Here is an 18,456-nt window from a genome sequence, read left to right as displayed (position 1 = left end):
AGTTGGGGGAAGGAATAACTCCTCCCAGAGCTCCTAATTTTTCAGGGTTGTGTGCTGGCCGCGACCTTCCCCTTCTGCTAAACTCTGCAACAAGTGGGCATTCCTAGCAAGTCAGTCACAGACTCGATTCCATAAATTCATGAAATAAAAATACGGTTTAGTGCAAACCAACTTTAAGGATCAAGTTGCAAGTTAGAGGTTCCATATCCTGTGATATGAAAGCAGGTAATGGGAGGGGGGGTACGACAGATGCGGCAGATTTTAACACAAAAGAAAACGAGAAGGGAAGCAGTAGACTATAAACCGTTCCTTTTCATTAGAGGAAGTAAGTAATATCACTAGCACTCTCTTGTTATTTTCTTTTAGTTACAGATAGCCAGTTTATTTTAGTGAGAAAAGATCCTCAAAGAATATGCATCACACTTATAAAAATTAAAAATTGTGCATAGCTACATATTATAATTAACAAAGATTTGTGGTGTGACTGCATTAAGACAAGTCGGCCTTCATTTGATCAGCCCTACAGACACCACCACAGACAGAAAAGATCAAGGTCATGTTTTCTTTCAACTCATTTTATCTGCTCTAATTTCAACACCTTGTTGAAGGTAGGAAGCACCAGCTGAAAAGACCACCCATTTGGGGTTGTGGTCAGGGTCACATCACCATCTGCTCTGATTCTGCTCCCAAGAGGTTGTGGACTGTGGCAAAGGGACAGATTCAGGTTCATATTTGGAGGAGGGGGGTGCATATGCAGTGCCCAGGGTGAGGTTGCAGGAGAAAAGATGGAGTCGGGTATTTTTAAACTTGCAACCATCATAAAGAACTATTTTAGAAAACCGTAGGTTTCTGGCTTATGAGGTCAGCCACTACTCAACCACAACTACTGGCTGCCTCACTGATGTGTGACGGCAGGGCATGCAAGTGAGCCAGTGCCAGTATTTTCATGTGTGCTTTTTCACATCCTGTTGTACTAGAAAAGTAAGTGTGAAGACATGGTTTAAAAAACAGTTTAAAATAAGTTTAGAAGAATAGCACCATGGAGTCGCCTAGGGAAAGAGCTGCTCTCATGCTGAACAACAGTGAGATTCCTTGTAAATGCAGGTTTTTTAAGGTTCAGGACCTCCCTGGGAACTTGAAGTGACAGCAGATCCAGCCTGTTGAGAAACCCCAAGCCCACCTCAGCCAGCAACCCAGTCAGGGCCCTGCTGGGTAACCTGGTGTCGCTCCATCTGAGTCCACTAGGTACAAGCCCCTACCCATTAATTTCAATAGACTTAGGCTGGTGTGACACTGTGTGAGATTGCACAGCTTCCTAATGTTTGCTTCTCACCTTGCAGCTAGAAAGTACTTCAGGCCTCCCCTTTTTAACTAGGGCTCAGAATGGAGGGAGCTGGGGTTCAGCCCCATGGTGCAGTATAAAAAATGCTTCAGCCTCAGCCATGCTAGCAATGGAGGGCTGGAAGTCTAGGGCCGGCCAGCTAAAAGAGGGGCAAGAATCGGGTGCGGTGGGAGCCCGGGGCCGGCGGCTGCCACTTCTGGCAGGGGGCCTGGCCCCGGTTCTGCGTCTCCAGAGAGGAACAAACCGCCATTATCTGGCTATCTTGCCTATAAAACGCTTCAACGATCCTGTCTGTCCAAGCCAACTCTTTCCCAAAGCATGCTTTAAATTTTCAGAGAGCACAGGGGCGGCACACTTGGTAGAGCTATGAGGAGCAGGTCGGAATAGCAACGAAGCGAGACCTCTTCATGCTTCCCTTCTCCTACTGAGGCAGGAGGGGCTGAGATGGGGGGGCTGGCGAAGGGAAAGGACCACGCCAGCAGTTTTGCTTCCTTTTGGGGGGGGAAGGCCAGCACCTGGAGGTCCTGAGCGCCCCCCCCCCCCGCAAGAGGCTTTTGTGTCTTGCAGCCCCTGCCAGGCCAAAACTCAACAGGTGACTCTCCCCTGTCAACAGGTGACTCTCCCACTTTCTGCGAGGTCGCCTGACTGGTAGGGTTGCCAGGGGGCAGGGCCTGAGGAAGGTGGGGTTTGGGGAGGGACTTCAGTGCCATAGAGTCCAATGGCCAACGTGGCCTTTTTCTCCAGGTGAGCTGATCTCTATCGGCTGGAGATCGGTTGTAATAGCAGGAGATCTCCAGCTAGTACCTGGAGGTTGGGGGAGAAATAGACACCACTGTACTAATATCGGGTACAGTTCCTCATTGGGAACCTCACTGAAAATCCTTTGGATACCACTTCTCCTACAATTGAGAGAGACTCTATGAACATTAGCTGTGTCATTTTGACACCCTTTCCCACCTTGTACAGTCACGTTGTTTGTCTTAGCTTGTGTGTTTCAGCTTAGTAGTGTATATAGTGTGTATAGCTGTATTGTTATGTCATTTTGGTAGCTTATCAAGTTTTTTGCACTTTGTATACACTTCGCTCCTGTACCGAGTACCTGGAGGTTGGCAACCTTACCGACTGGGCACAGCCCGGCCCGCCCGGAGCTTTGGCTTTCGGTACAGCTGTTTAAGGCCGGGGAGGGAGTGAAGAGGCAGAGCTGGGGGGAAGAGCTAGGGGGGATGCTGGCCCAGAGGCAGCTGCAGCGCGAGGCCACGCTCCCCCCCCCCAACACCCACACCCACATACACGGCCGGTGCCACCGTTAGGCGAACTAGGCAGTCGCCTCGGGCGCAGACCTCCGAGGGGCCCCGAGCGGCTTCTTGGAAAAAAGGCAGCTGACAATTTATATATATTTTTATTTTAAGAGAAGTACCAGAACAGTAGGAGCCCCGTGGCGCACAGTGGTAAGCTGCAGTACTGCAGTCCAAGCTCTGCTCACGACCTGAGTTCGATCCCAAGGGAAGTCGGTTTCAGGTAGCCGGCTCAAGGTCGACTCAGCCTTCCATCCTTCCGAGATCGGTGAAATGAGCACCCAGCTTGCTGGGGGTAAAGGGAAGATGACTGGGGAAGGCCCTGGCAAGCCACCCCGCAAACAAAGTCTGCCTTGGAAATGTCAGGATGTGGCATCACCCCATGGGTCAGGAATGACCCGGTGCTTGCCCAGGGGACCTTTACCTTTCACCAGGACAGTGCGATGGAACCGCATTAATTAATTATAACATCTTATAAAACAGTAGTCAAAAAGGGCCAGAGTCCAGTAGCACCTTAAAGACTAACAAAAATATTGTGAGCTGTGGCTCACGAAAGCTCACACCCTACCAGAAAATATTTTTGTTAGTCTTTAAGGTGCTACTGGACTCTGGCCCCTTTTTGACTACTGCAATCAGACTAACACGGCTGCCCACTGGGAATTATCTTATAAAACAGTTTGTGCTTTTAATTTTTCTACAAGACATCTGTTTTTTTTCCCCCAAATTGGTGAGCAATGGGGGGGGGGGGCACAAGACGTTAGCCTTGGGCGAAAACACAAGGTGGTGGTGGGGGGGTTTTTCCGCCGTGGCTTTGCCGCTCTCTCGAGGCCCATTTCCCCCACCCGAATCCCCCAAACTCAACCCTAAGCCCCCCGTGCAGAGTTCTGGGGATTCCGCTGGGGGCAACGGGCCGCTGGAGAGCGGCAAAGCCCCGGCGGAACCCCCCGCCACCACTTTGTGTTTGCGCCTAGGGAGCAAAAAGGACGGGCGCCGGCCCTGCACGCGCGCTCGCACCCACCCACCCACGCACCCACCCACCCACCCTCCGCCCCAGCAGCCCGTGGCCGCGGGCTGCTGTCCCATTGACCCGCGGCCGCTCCTCCGGCCAAGAGTCCAGCCGCTCGGGCGGCGGCGGCGGCGCGGGCCAATCCCCGCAGCCGCCGGCCCGGAGCCGCGCCCTGCCCCGGCCCGGCGAGGGCTCCCATTGGCCGGCGCCCTCCCCTATGCAAAAGAGCGCCGGGAGCCGCGTCCCTCCGGACGGCCGCGCTGTAAAAGCGAGCCCCACGCCGGCCAGGCCCCATTCATAGGGCCGGCAGCACCGCGGGCGGGCGGGCGGGAGGGAGCCGGGGGGGTCTGGCGGCCGGAGGTCGCGCGCCGCTGGAGGGGCCGGCCCGGGGGGCACGGAGGAGCGGCGCCCCCGACCGCAGGGCTCCACCTGCGGCGGGCCAGCCGCAGCCGAGGAAGACCGCTCCCCCCACCCACCCACCCCCCACCGGGCCGGGACCCACCCGGGGGAGCCGCCGTCCGTCCCCCCCGCGGCCCCCAGCCCCGGGCGCGCCTTCGGGGGGCGCTGCAGGTTCGGAAGGAGGACGCGGGGCGCTGAGCCTCCCCCTCGAGCCCAGGGCCGCCGCTGGATGGACCGGCGGGGCTAATTGGGGGGCGGCCGACGGACCTGGGCGGATCTCCGCCCGCCCCGGCTCGGTTGCCTGCTCCTCCCCGCCGCCAAAAGAGACTGGACGTCTGGCTCCTGGATCGAGGCGCGGGACGGGGAGGCGCTCTTGGAAACGAGAGGACCTGAACTCCTGCGAAGTCCAGATCCCCCCCCTCCTCCTCCTCCTCCTCCCCCCCCCGGCTTTGGACGGACGCCTGGGGTCTCCTTTGCTCCCCCTCGCCTCCTGGTGCGGGATTGCGGCGGGGGGCGCGGGGCTGAGTCCCGCCGGCGATGCCCGAGGGGAGCCCTCCTGGACGCCGATAGCTTTGGAGCGAGGCGGCGGCGGGGGGTCCACGGTGGCGGCTCCTCGGCTCCGGCTCGCCCGCCCGGGGGTCCCGAGCCCCTCCCCTTGTATGCGGCGCCCCCCGCGCTCGGCCCGCCGCCCTGGGCGGAGCTGCCCCACTCAACGGGCTTGTTGTGATGCGTATCCCCGTAGATCCCGCCACCGGCCGCCGCTTCACGCCGCCCTCCGCCGCCCGCAGCCCGGGCGAGATGAGCGACGCGCTGCCGCTGGCCGGGCCCGACGGCGGCGGCGGCGGCAGCCTGCTGGGGAAGCTGAGGAGCGCCGACCGCAGCATGGTGGAGGTCCTGGCCGATCACCCCGGGGAGCTGGTGCGCACCGACAGCCCCAACTTCCTCTGCTCCGTCCTGCCCACCCACTGGAGGTGCAACAAGACGCTGCCCATCGCCTTCAAGGTACGGGGGCGGGGGGGGGGGGGCGCCGGTCCTGGGGCGGGGGGCGCCGAACTGCATGACGCTTGGGTGGGTGCCGGGTGCCCTGTAGGCAGGGGAGGTGGGGTCTTGGGGTTGCACATCTCTAGAGGCACCTTTCCCCCCCACCCCCATCCGAATTCTCAAAACTCAAAGATAAGACCCCCCCCCCCCGTGCAGAGTTTGGGGAATTCAGATGGGGAAAATGCACACCTAGAGAGCACCCAGCCCTGACCTGGATGGCCCAGGCTAGCCTGATCTGGTCAGATCTCAGAAGCTAAGCAGGGTCGGCCCTGGTTAGTATTGGGATGGGAGACCACCAAGGAAGTCCAGGGTTGCTGTGCAGAGGCAGGCAACGGCAAACCACCTCTGTTCATCTACCCTGACCTGGGTGGCCCAGGCTAGCCTGATCTCGTCAGATCTCAGAAGCTAAGCAGGGTCGGCCCTGGTTAGTATTTGGATGGGAGACCACCAAGGAAGACCAGGGTTGCTGCGCAGAGGAAGGCACTGGCAAACCACCTCTGTTAGTCTCTTGCCATGAAAACCCCAAAAGGGCTCGCCATAAGTCGGCTGCGACTTGACGGCACTTTACACACACACAGAGAGCAGCAAAACTGGCTCCCCTGCATAAGTGGCCAGAAGAGTGTCCCGCTGAGCATTTCCTTCTGGGGCCTGCAGCTCTACCCGTCCGCCCACCCCAAATTTTATTCATCACGAAGATTGTTGAATTTTCCGTGAGTGCTGGCCTTTTCCCAAGTAAGTGTGCATCCCGCCCTGCCAGTGCTCGGATTAGTGGGGGATTTCGCCCTTGATTTAAAAAACGCATCCAGGACGCATCCTTAGGGTGCAGGCAGAAGTTTTTCTGCAAGGCAGAACGAGACTTTCTGAAAAGCTGTCTCCGGATAGGATCGGAAGGTGGCCTATTGAAAGAAATGGTTTACTCCCAAGTAGGCTTGCAGCTTTAGTCCTCCCCCAGTGCCCCCACAGTGGTGCCTTTTTAAAAAGTCCCCTGTTCCAACAATGCAAGGGTGAGCTGACTTCAGTTTGGCTTGGTGCCCCCCCCCTTCAAATTTACTGAGGTCCCCAGAGTCTGTCAACCTGTTCGATATGGTACCAAGCAAAAGTGCTGCTCCAGAGCTTGTAAAGCCAAAAACTAATCTGTGCTAAGTGATCCCGAGCCTATATAGTCTTAAGGCCATTTGAAGCGCCTTGCTTGGATCAGAAGATAGAGCATTCTTTGCAGAAATGCCAGGCGCTAAGCGGTCTACCGGAAATGTGCTAGTGGTGGACCGCAGTCTACCTTCTGCCAGCCCGTCAAAGGGAAGGTTGCTGTCGTGGTTACCCAGAATTTACACCCCCATCCTGAACACACTGACCTGAAGGCCTCAGACCAGCTATCGTAAACAGGCTTATTTGAACTCTGCAAGATGTCAGCCACAAGCACACAGTAGAAGGGATCAAAGGCAGCCCTGGGCTGCCTGGAGACCAAGAAGCCACACGTGTCAGTACAGCTTTTGGAATATCTCACGGTCTTATTCGGTCAGCTGTACTGTACTGTACTGACACGGTCAGCCCCTCATGCAGACACATGTGACTCCTACCGTAACTTTCAGTACTCAGATCAGTTAAGTAGAAATTTAAGGGTCTAACCCAATGCATCCTTTCTGCCTTGAAAGGGTTACATCTTAATACTTCCATCTCATTCATTTGTGGATGGAGTGGTAAGTCTGCTATGCATTTTCCCGTTGTGGAAACTTTCCACGTTTTTTTTAAAGCCCATTTAAACCCCGGTTCTAAAGCCTGGAATTATTAAAGTTCAATTAGAAAAGAGCAAGAGTCCAGTAGCACCTTAAAGACTAACAAAATTTCTGGCAGGGTATGAACTTAGGCGAGTCACAGCTCACTTCTTCATAAAGTTCAATTGCAAAAGATGGGATCTAGGCACTATAAAATGGCACCAATTTAGAAGAAACTTCCCCTAAGGTTGACTCCTCTTAGGAGCGGGTGCAATGTCTTGAAACACAAACACCATGACCTGACCCTGGCTTTTTTGTGTGTGTTTATCCCTGAGATTTGGGCCTTCAAAAATTCCACCCCCTTTAATGTGACTTCAGAGATAGAGTCATTCATTAAAAACCAGCATCTCGAAGTTTCATGGCTAGAATATCGCAGACTCCTGGCAGTGACTCCGAGGAGTGAGCATTCCCTCTGCAAATGCCCTCATCCAGCCCTGGCACTTCCTTGGCAGTCCTAAACACCCTTAGTGAGGAGGCAGCCCGTTTAAATCCAGCTTCTTTCCAGTATGCAAGAACAGGCCGAGGCGGGGTGCCTGCCACCCAGAGGAGCCCTCCGGCGTGCGGGGGTGCAGGTCTCGCTTCCTGCCTTAACGGGAGGCGCCGAAGGGAGAGGAGTTCTGAAGGCGCCTGCAGAGAAATCTCTCTGCCGCCGATGAGGGCACTTCTGCAGCAGGTTTGGATGGGGTGGGTGGTGATGGTCGCCGGGGCATAAAAGCGCCCGGCCCCGTCCAACATCTGCAGGCTGGCTTCACCTGGAGCACCTGCAAATACCTCTTAAGTAACGGAGGCTGAACTCCCTTAGAGATTATCCTCAAGCTTGAGGCTGCTGTGCTTTTCTCCCCCCCCCCCCCAACAGTCAGAACAGAAAGCTTTTGGACAAACTCATTTGTAACCTTTGAAAACAAATACACACCTTTTCATGTTGGTTTAAAATCGCCTCTTCTTGGGAGGAGGGAATTTGGCTTGCTGTTAGACTGGGCCAGCTCCAGATCTCTTCCTCAGAAAGGTTCCTGAAACGCCCCTCTTTGAGATGTCCCCCCCCCAATTCCCATTTGCAAATAGCTTCAGAAGCTTCATTCAGCCCTTAAATAACTTCCTCCTCTGTAAAGTCGCATCGCCTTTTTATTTTATGGTGCATGTAAACTCCAACCAAGGCTATTTTCGTATGCTCCTCGGTGACTTCTTTCGTGGTAGAGGTGCAGAGGACTGAGTCGCAAAGCTTTTGATTTCAAGCACTAACCCGCAAACTAGTTTTAAAAATAGTTAATTCCACCCGCAGGCTGAAATAGTTTACAAGGAGATCTAACAGCCTGGCTAAAATCCAAGCAACTACTTCCTTGAGAAGATTTCTCTTGGAGCCCCTTGGACTATTCCAGAGTAGCTGAGCTCAAAGTTGGTTCTGGGGCCTCATCCTTTCACGCAGGAAAACTCATACATGCCAAACATTAAAGGCCGGTCCTAAACTTAACACGCGTAGACCTCAAGCTTCCTACTTCTGAGTAAATATGCCTCCTCTGGCACCCTTCATCCTACCCCCTCAGGGCTTGCTTGATTTTCCCTGGCTGCTGCAGAGTCACATTGGGAAGGCAGCGCCAGGCGTCTGATACTGGGGCTTGGTATCAGCCCTGAGCTCCGCCCGAGTTTTCAGAAAAAAGCTTTCTTCCCAGCGGGTAGGGTTGCCCACTGCCTGGAGAGAAATGCCTTGTCCTTTTCATAAAGGCTTAATGGGGTATTACCTTGCCAGGTGATGTGATTTACAATGAAAATCTTCAGCTGGCACCCTGTCTGAGTGACTTTCCCGTCCAGTTCTCCAGAAGCCCGATCCTGTTCCCACTCACCGGAGGATAACTCGCCGAAGCCACATTTATGGCCGGACTGGCCTGGCACCAGCGAAACACGTTGGGAAAGGAATTCACTGAGATTTGCATTCAGCCCTCTGCCTGCACGCTGTCTTGGCAATAAGCCCCATTGAACAAAGTGGAACTTCGATCAGGGCACGACTGAGCTGAGCAGGGGGGTGGCGGCTATCCTGAACTCCGTTTACTGCAAGTAAGCATCCGCGGAGGTCAAGCCGGTGGTGCCTCGGTGCTGCCTCTCCTGTAGCGTCCTGAGCTGCACATCTGAATCATGCAAATGCCACTTCCTGCTTTCTTGCAATACACGGATAGTCATTGAATGCCACGAGTGCAAACTGTCCTCAGTGCTTGCTCGGCCATAACAATTAATCTGAGCAAGGGGCGTCTTCTGATCGCAACCCAAAGCGCTTCAAAGTGCCTACTCGAGAGTAAAGCGCGAATTTGTGCGCTCGCTCCCCATCAATTGCACTCCGCTATCAGCATCCCCTTGATTCGGTCTTCAGACCATTCATTGTCACTGCTTTCGCTTCCAAGCAAGGCCCTGTTAATTAATAAATGGGTGGCAATCAGTTCGGAGAAGCCCCTGGGCTTTTGCCCCCCTGATGCAGCCGCTGCAGCCCCCAGGGAGTGGGAAAGCCGGCTGGTTCTCTCTCCAGTGCCCCACAAGCACCTCCTGCTCCAAAGCAAGACACTCTTCCTGGCTTGGCCCTGCAGGAGGCTGGGAACCAGGGGGGCACGCTCAGGTCCTCCTTTGCATTTGGGTCGAGCGCTGGGCCACTTACCTGACCGGTCTATCAGTAGACGGCCCAAGAGGAGTCACATCCCCGGTTAAACCCAGCGCGAGAGACGGGCAGGGGTTCAAGCTTGGTCTGGCTATTTCAGAAAAGTTGTCAGTAAAATCCTACGGGGTTTTGTTGGCAAGTTCTAAAGAAAACCTTTATCCCTCATATGAGGGTTGCAGAAAACAACCCACCAGGGCAACCGCAAGGGTAGCCTAAGGGAACAGCGTCAGTTTGGGTGGAAATATTTTCACTTCGTGCCTCTCCCTCCCCTTCCTGGTAAGGGATCCTTGTTTTGTAGTATTAATATATAAATGTTGGTAATAGTGGAATCAAGAGGTTTTTAATGTAAGTGGTCAGCACCCCCTTGCCACTCTTCCAATAAGCGTATATTTGTTTTTCCCCAGATCAAGTGAGTCTCAAAAAAAAGAAAGAAAGAAAGCTTTAGGTAACCCTTCTGCCTTTTGCACACTTACTTGGGAGTAAGCCCCATTGAACTCGGTGGGAGTTCTCAGTAAACATGCATAGATTCTGGCTGCATGCTTACTTTGTTTTAATTGCTGATATAAACCCTGCTCTGTAGACATAAGCAAATATTTTCCACACTACCGGGCCAAATTTGGAACTGTTTGAATAAATATGAGGAAGAAATTGGTGTCATGTGAACTGTACAACAAATGCCTATTTCTACAGGAACTAACTCCTCCACTTTTTCTAACCTGGAAAAATTTTAAAAATCCTATCGATTAATTAAAGTCCAAAGTGCATCTGCTAAGTTATATTTTTTAAACAAACTGCCATTAACATTTCTCTCTCTCTCTCTGTGTGTGTGTGTATTATTATATATATATTATTATTATTAAAATATTATTTATATATATATATATATAATACATATATATATTAATAGTATATATTATAGCACTTCATACTTGCAATCCCAAAACACAAATCTGTCATCTGAGTAGTGGATTACTTGGAAGTAAATGCTATTGTTTTGTGTTGAACTTCCTTTCAAGTAAGTTGGGTATTCTAGTTCTAAGAATGTTTACTCATTAGGGTCAATGTAACTTACAACTGACGCTGCCCTTTTCAGGATTTATTTTCTGACTAGACATGCTGAGAATTGCACTCCACATGTTTTGAGAACTTGAATCTCTGTGCAACAATCTACCAGATTTATGACTAGGACTGCCTGCAATCATGTACAGATTCACCTGACCCACGTAGATGTGGCTGCACATGTCACAGGAAACAGTTCCATCGGACTATGGCAAAATGTCTTCAGAAACCCTTAGTTTTCTTTCAAAATGAACATAAATGAAAGGAAACATGAGGGAAAAAAACAGTGGTAATAACTGCTACCGTTTCTTCAAAATTGTCGTGTGAACTGTAAGACAATCAGCTCACCCTGAATAAAATGGCTCTTTCCCCTTGGTTAAGGGGTAAAATTGTTAAGATTCCACTGTGGTGCAGGTTGAGATTTTTAATATTCCATTCAGCTTACGTAAGTTACATTTTTATAAGCTGAATAGTCAAGCAAAATACTAGTTATCTCCAGTCAGCAGGTTCTTACTTATCTGTTTAGTCTGTTTTATAATGTAAATGTTTGTGTTTCTGTGCCTCTATTTTACAACTTTACATATCAGTTGCTTTTTCCAGGGCCTGGAGAGCTTTCTTTCTTTTGCTACGGTTTCCTGCACTACACTGTAAACGCAGAGAGTTGAAAATATACTTTTTTGTGGGATATTTTAAATACAGAAAATGTTCCTTTTCCCTCCCTCACATAAATACACAGAGAGAGGGAGAGATGTATAGAGCCAAATAATATTCCCTTCGAATGTGGTTCTTTCTGTAGTTCATTTGACTTGAAACATTGCATTTGAAGCAGTGTTACTGAGTTGTGATGCCAAATCGTGGTTCATATCCCTCAACAGCTGGAATATAAAAATTAGGCTGTGAATAAGAATGCAACACTTAGGCATTCGGGAGGAATGTGACATTTCTCAGTAAATGTAGTTACTGTTGGGGTGTAACTGCTAGAAAAATTCATATTTACTTGAAAGTCCCACTGTGTGTTCATTGAAGCTTGCTTCCTAATGAGTGCAGCCTTATAGACTGGCTGCAGACTTAGAGAACAAGCAAAACACAAGGTAAGTTCAATCCATTTCAGTCACAGTTAGCCCCAAGTAAGAGTGCTGATTTTCTAAAAGCAAACCAGTTTAAGCTGGGCCGCACCTGGTTAGTTAGGGTCTCCAACCTCCAGATACTAGCTGGAGATCTCCCGCTATTACAACTGATCTCCAGCCGATAGAGATCAGTTCACCTGGAGAAAAGGGCCACTTTGGCAATTGGACTCTATGGCATTGAAGTCTTTCCCCAAACCCCGCCCTACTCAGGCTCCACCCAAAAAAACCTCCTGCCAGTGGCGAAGAGGGACCTGGCAACCCTATGGCTAGTTTATCTAGATCCTCATGCAATGGAAGTGTCTGGAAACTTGAGAAGAAAAGGCCAGCAACTGTAGGCATATCTGCCCAGAGAAGCCCAAGGACAGCCTTGAACATGTATGATTGATACAAAGGGACCAAAGAGGGGAAATAATAGGGCCCTCCAGACATGGGGGAGAGAAGGGTGGAGAAGGCTTGGTGAGTTTTAGAAACTTCCATGGTCTGAAAACTGAGCTGCGATTTTAACACTGCTAAAGCTGTGGAAAGCTGCCATGTGCTTCATCTGGTCTTGTTCCCCTTCCTTCCAGTTTTCATCTGGTGCTGCCTCTTCCATATAAATATAACTTCAGTATTAATATATAGTAAAAAAAAAAAGAGAGTGCAAGTTAATTTGAAAAAGTGCGCTGAGTGTGACACATGTATGACTCGGTACAGAACAGGGCAAAAGGTAACAGCGTGGCCTGTTGAGGAGGGCTGAGTATATGGAAGTAGACTATGTGCACAAAACAGAAATTTCAATATCATGAGTTTTCCACGGAAGTGAAAAGATTTTTTTAGACCCAGATTACCTGGAACTCATGGGCCAAATTTAAATGAGAAGTGTTATAAGAGTTTGGGAGACCTTTATGGAGATCTTCTAACAGCTTGGTAACTAGCTTGTTATGGGGAAGGAAGTGCTAGTGGTTTCAATCAGAATTCCACCTCATGTGTTTATGGTGATGAGGGGAGATGACCGTTTCATGGTTTATTAGAAATAGCATGTGAGAAAGAAACACAGTGGGCAGGAGAGGGGAGAGTTGTGCCAATGCAATTAGAAGGTAAAGCACAAAATGGAGTCCCTATTACCGAACAAATTACAAAGGAAGTATAAGGCATAAATGATCAGTTGGAAGGTCAAGACTGGGGCTATTTGCTATTAAAGACGAATTAAAATGTAAGCTTTCCCTATTATGTGCAGAGAAAATATCAAGCACAGTCAGTGGGAATCATACTTTTCTCTTAAGGTTTTCAGCTGATGGCACCATCAAGCTAATGGCGCTACAGCAGCATCTTCCATGAGAAATTAGGGCAAGTTATGTTTCCTGTGAGTTGCACTCTCATTGCTTGGGAACCCAGTGTCAGCAGGCACATGGCACTTCCGATCGGCAAAGATCTTCACAGTCGTTACTGTCCTGGCCCTCATGGAACAGGTCACTATTATTTGTGCTTTGTACTTGAGGAACTGAAGCTGAAAGACAGAGGGCAACTTCCTCAAGGCCATGCTTCATATGATATCTAGTGCAGGTGGACGAAGTATGTAGGAAAGAGTGTGCTTGTGTTTCATGCCTAGTATGGAATTGGTTCTCCCCGCCCCCCCCGAATAGAATGTACAAACTGGTCCTGCATCTGAAGGTCTGCATCGCAGAAGCCAGTCAAGTAATGCATGCATTTCACAGTGGTCTAAGTTGCTTGCAGAAATTCCATGGCAGGTCTGGAACTTAGATCTATACCCACCTTCCCATCTGTCAGACCACACTACAGCTTGTGTTGATGGATATATTCGCCTGAAGGGGAGAAGACTGAGAGGTGATATGATAACCATCTTCAAGTACTTGAAGGGCTGTCATATAGAGGATGGTGCCGAGTGGTTTTCTGTTGCCCCAGAGGGTCAGACCAGAACCAATGGGTTGAAATTAAATCAAAAGAGTTTCCGTCTAGACATTAGGAAGAATTTTCTAACAGTTAGAGCAGTTCCTCAGTGGAACAGGCTTCCTCGGGAGGTGGTGAGCTCTCCTTCCCTGGAGGTTTTTAAGAGGAGGTTAGATGGCCATCTGTCAGCAATGCTGATTTTGTGACCTTAGGCAGATGATGAGAGGGAGGGCGTCTTGGCCATCTTCTGGTCACTGGGTGTGTGTGTGTGGGGGGAGGTAGTTGTGAGTTTCCCACATTGTTCAGGGGGTTGGACTAGATGACCCTGGTGGTCCCTTCCAACTCTATGATTCTATGACTCCATAGTGCCCACACAGCCTTTATAATGCTGAGGAAGTCATTTCCTCCTGCTTGTGTCATGTTCCTCTTCAGTAATTTATATGCATTGTAACACACAAGCCACTGCTTTGCATATAGAGGCTGTTGTTGGCATAGTATTATGCAGTACAGTGTTTTAGATTGGTCTCTGCATTAGTGCAACTTTCCGGGAGTCTACACTGTGTGCACATAACAGTCTTTACATCATCTACTAAGCACTGATTTGCCACTGTAGTAGCTGAAGGACTGAGCTATAAGATTCTAATCTTAAACTTTCTTGGAAGTCAGTTCTGTTGAAATCCAGTTATACTTACATCCACATAAGGTGCATTTAGGATTTTAATATTGTTTCCTTACTATACTGTGGTTAAATTCAGGAGCAATATAAACTATTGGAAGGAAAGGGTCCTTAGGACGGCAGCATCAGTCTTTGTGATTGTGTCCTGGTTATCAAAGTAACATTTGGATTAACTCTATGTGGGTTTTTTGTTTTGTTCTGGGTCATACAACTCATCCTGTTTCACATGAATTAACTGATAATATGTATATTTAAGTTACATATGTATGAAACTGAAGATTTTTCTATTTAATCTTTAGGTGGTAGCCTTAGGAGATGTCCCTGATGGGACTTTGGTCACAGTAATGGCTGGAAATGATGAAAACTATTCTGCAGAACTCAGAAATGCTACCGCTGCAATGAAAAACCAAGTGGCCCGATTCAATGACTTGAGATTTGTGGGTAGAAGTGGAAGAGGTATGTTTGTTTGTTTGTTAATTTAGCCTTATTTTTTCAGAAAGCAATCCTAGAGGAATCCTTAGTTACAGTTCTCTGTTGTCTTTTGCAATTATCCCTTTGATTTCAGAATTATGTCTGAAGAATGAGTTTGAAATTTGAGCATTTATGAAGCTTGAGTTCATACTGGTACTATCACAGTAGATTACTGCACATTATGATTCATTATTCCAGTGTATGATAAAACATGTATGCTGTGGTCCAGATTAAGTACTACTTGTGAAATAGTGTGGATTTTAAATAATATAATCAGAGCTTTGATATTATAATTTGTACCTGCTCATTACATCTCTGTGTATAGAGAGCTCTTGTGACATCAGATATTCTCATTCACTCCAGCAGAGAACAGCAACAAAGTAAGTTGGGGAGACATTATGCACACCGGAGCAGTTCTACATACGATAACTCCACTTGAATAGTGTCATTGGTTCTGGGGACTTTTAAATGGTGCTGTAAATTACAGAACTTGTTCAATTAGCTAAGCTTTTATAATTATATTATGACCGGGGAAATGTAGATATGCATTAGATAGGCATATGGATCCCAATACGTGCAGTGACTAAGGTTTAATATAACATATTATCCCAATTTATAGTCTATAAATATATGCTAACTTAATAAAATAATGCTCACAGATCATATATAATATAATGCAGATAGTGATGGTAGAGAGAGTTTCAAAATTGATAAAGATTAATTTGCTTTTCCAAAATTAAATCCTTTTCACTATAGTTTTAAAAGTATTTCACATTTGTTATATTTGTGACTCTCTAGTTGTGGAGAGGGGTGCTAATAAATGAAATTATGAACATTTTAGGGTCTCAAACAAAAGCAGAGCTGCACAAAGGTAGGTGATTATTAAAACAGCAAACCAAACTGTTGTATGTTGCTAATTCCAAGGTCTCTTAAGGGTTTTTAATAGCTGTGGCAAAGGGAGAATTCAAACAACTAGTCCATCATTTATTCTACAATAGTGGGAGATCGTGTACCTGCTAAAATTCACATGCCACTGGTTGTTTCAGCTATTTCAGATTTCTGCTTTATTTTCAGATTTTTGCCATTCAAACTCTGTTGCACTGTTTTATTGGATGCCCCATGAGGTGATTGTATTGGATTTAAAAAGGTAAAAGTAAAGGTCCCCTGTGCAAGCATCGGGTCATTCGTGACCCATGGGGTGACGTCACATCCCGACATTTACTAGGCAGTCTTTGTTTTACGGGGTGGTTTGCCAGTGCCTTCCTCAGCCCTCTTCCCTTTACCCCCAGCAAGCTGGGTACTCATTTTGCCAACCTTGGAAGGATGGAAGGCTGAGTCAACCTTGAGCCGGATACCTGAAACCAGCTTCCTTTGGGATCGAACTCAGTTCGTGAGCAGAGCTTGGACTGCAGTAGTGCAGCTTACCACTCTGCGCCATGGGGCTCGTTGTATTGGATTTACACTCTGTAATATACTTTGAGTCTCAGTGAGAGGTGGTGGACTATAAATAATGTAAATAGATTTTAAAAAGCCACATAATAATCTTTGACCCATGCTATGTCTAAACTTGCCCTGACCTGGATGGCCCAGGCTAGCCTGATCTCGTCAGATCTCAGAAGCTAAGCAGGGTCAGCCCTGGTTAGCATTTGGATGGGAGACCACCAAGGAATACCAGGGTTGCTGTGCAAAGGAAGGCACTGGCAAACTACCTATGTTAGTCTCTTGCCATGAAAACCCCAAAAGGGGTCTTCATAAGTCAGCTGCAACTTGACGGCACTTTATACACACACACACACGTCTAAACTTATAACATTTGTTCTTCTACACAACTAATCTCAGCTGTACCCATTCGTGCATCAAAGGGGTCTGACACAATGAGATTAATCACATGTACCATCAAATCATGGCTTGTCCCTGTTTGAATGAATTTGGTGGGGGCAGTCTTTAAGCTCATGCCTTGATGGAAAGTTCAGCCAACTTATACTGACCCCATAGAGTGTTCAAGGCAAGAGATATTCAGAAAGGGTTTGCCATTGTCTGCCTCTGCATTGAGACCCTGCGTTGAGACCCTTGACCTGCTTGGCATGCAGAAGGTACCTGGTTCAATCCCCGGCATCTCCAGTTAAAGGGACTAGGCAAATAGGTGATGTGAAAGACCTCTGCCTGAGTCCCTGGAGAGCCACTGCTGGTCTGAGTAGACAATACTGACTTTGATGGACCGAGGGTCTGATTCAGTATAAGGCAGCTTCATGTGTTCAGGGCTGACCCTGCTTAGGTTCTGAAAACTGATGAGATTGGGCTAGCCTGGGCCATCCAGGTCAGGTCACTCCCTTACTTTCTCATTTTGCATGGCTCTCATGAACTTACGCACTGTTGCAGCAATCCATAGATTATTGTCAAAGGCTTTCACGGTCAAAGTTCATCGGTCCTTGTAGGTTATCCGGGCTGTGTGACCGTGGTCTTGGTATTTTCTTTCCTGACGTTTTGCCAGCAGCTGTGGCAGGCATCTTCAGAGGAGTAACACTGAAGACACTGCCCATCAGTGCTACTCCTCTGAAGATGCCTGCCACAGCTGCTGGCAAAACGTCAGGAAAGAAAATATCAAGACCATGGTCACACAGGCCGGATAACCTACAAGAACCAATCCATAGATTACTGCCACTTTTAAATCACAAATTATGATTTGTTCTCTTCTCTCCAGTCCTGGGCCCCAAACTCTTGTTTAATACTGATTCAAAATCCTGTTGTGGAGGAAAGAGTGCAAACCATAGTTTGTGCTTTGGATGTCTTGGTCACTTCTTCAATGTATAGTTTGTGGTTATCTACGCAAGTCAATGTGCTGACAGTTGTGAATATGGACAGCAACTGTTCCCCTGAACTGTCACAGCTGGGGGAAATGTTTCTGTGATTATGGTAATTGATGCTAGCAATATCACTGACTGCATACTGTGTATGTTAGGGGCCTGTCCTCATGTTCACTTGGCTCACTATTCCTTCAGTGTAATGGAGAAGCAGACTCATCCCCTACTCTACCACTCTGGAGATCCTTTACTTGCATTAAGACCTATGCTAGTTTTGATTTAGTCAAACTTTAAGGTGAAGTATCTTACAAATTGGACATATATTTGTGGGTAGCCCCAGGAATGCAATTAATTTCACATGTGTGGTGGTGGTGTACACTTACCCCTCCATTGGAGTGAATACTGTAATGGCGGAATGCATGAATTTGTCCCATGTCCGCACAAGCCCTTCCTTTAGGAAGGTTGAAACTGCAAACATGGAGAAAGTGCAGTGTACTAACTGACTCCCAGCTATAAATATCATTCCGGAAGATTACATAGCTGTCTGACTCTTGCTACTTACTAACATAGTGATTTTATCGGAACTGGGATTGGTCCTTTGATTTGTGCATAGCAGGCTTTATTTGATTTTTCCAAGGAAGTTCACTTCAGTAGACAGTTTTTTTGTGACATGCTTTTGCTACTTTTTTTTGCCTGATATGCTGAACTCGATGGCTTTTAAACCTGGCTGAGTTGCTTCTGCACAGAAGATAATTGCTGAGGGAGAAATACTTGCAGCTGGAATTGTAGCTTGGTGATGCTAACGAATGATAATAGGGTAAAGCCGAGAAAATTATATCCATTTACTGAAAACATGAGTGATGCTGTAATGCATAAAAGAATCAGTCATTAAACATGTTCACTTGTTATATGGAAGGCTGCACCTTTTCGGTAAATGGAATT

General features: G+C 48.3%; 1 protein-coding gene across 1 annotated transcript in view; it reads left to right on the top strand.

The window, feature by feature from the left end:
* The first annotated feature begins 4,768 nt into the window (after positions 1–4,768).
* Positions 4,769–18,456, top strand: part of RUNX1 (RUNX family transcription factor 1) — a 96,568-nt gene continuing 82,880 nt past the window's right edge. Inside the window, exons 1-2 of the mRNA XM_056858458.1 lie at positions 4,769–5,044; positions 14,542–14,698. Coding sequence (XP_056714436.1) covers positions 4,769–5,044; positions 14,542–14,698 — 433 coding nt within the window. The remainder of the gene's footprint in view (positions 5,045–14,541; positions 14,699–18,456) is intronic.

Source organism: Euleptes europaea, chromosome 12 (genome assembly GCF_029931775.1).
Source record: "Euleptes europaea isolate rEulEur1 chromosome 12, rEulEur1.hap1, whole genome shotgun sequence".
Lineage (NCBI taxonomy): Eukaryota > Metazoa > Chordata > Lepidosauria > Squamata > Sphaerodactylidae > Euleptes > Euleptes europaea.
Note: the sequence above shows the minus strand (reverse complement) of the source record. Positions and strands in the feature narration are given on the sequence as shown.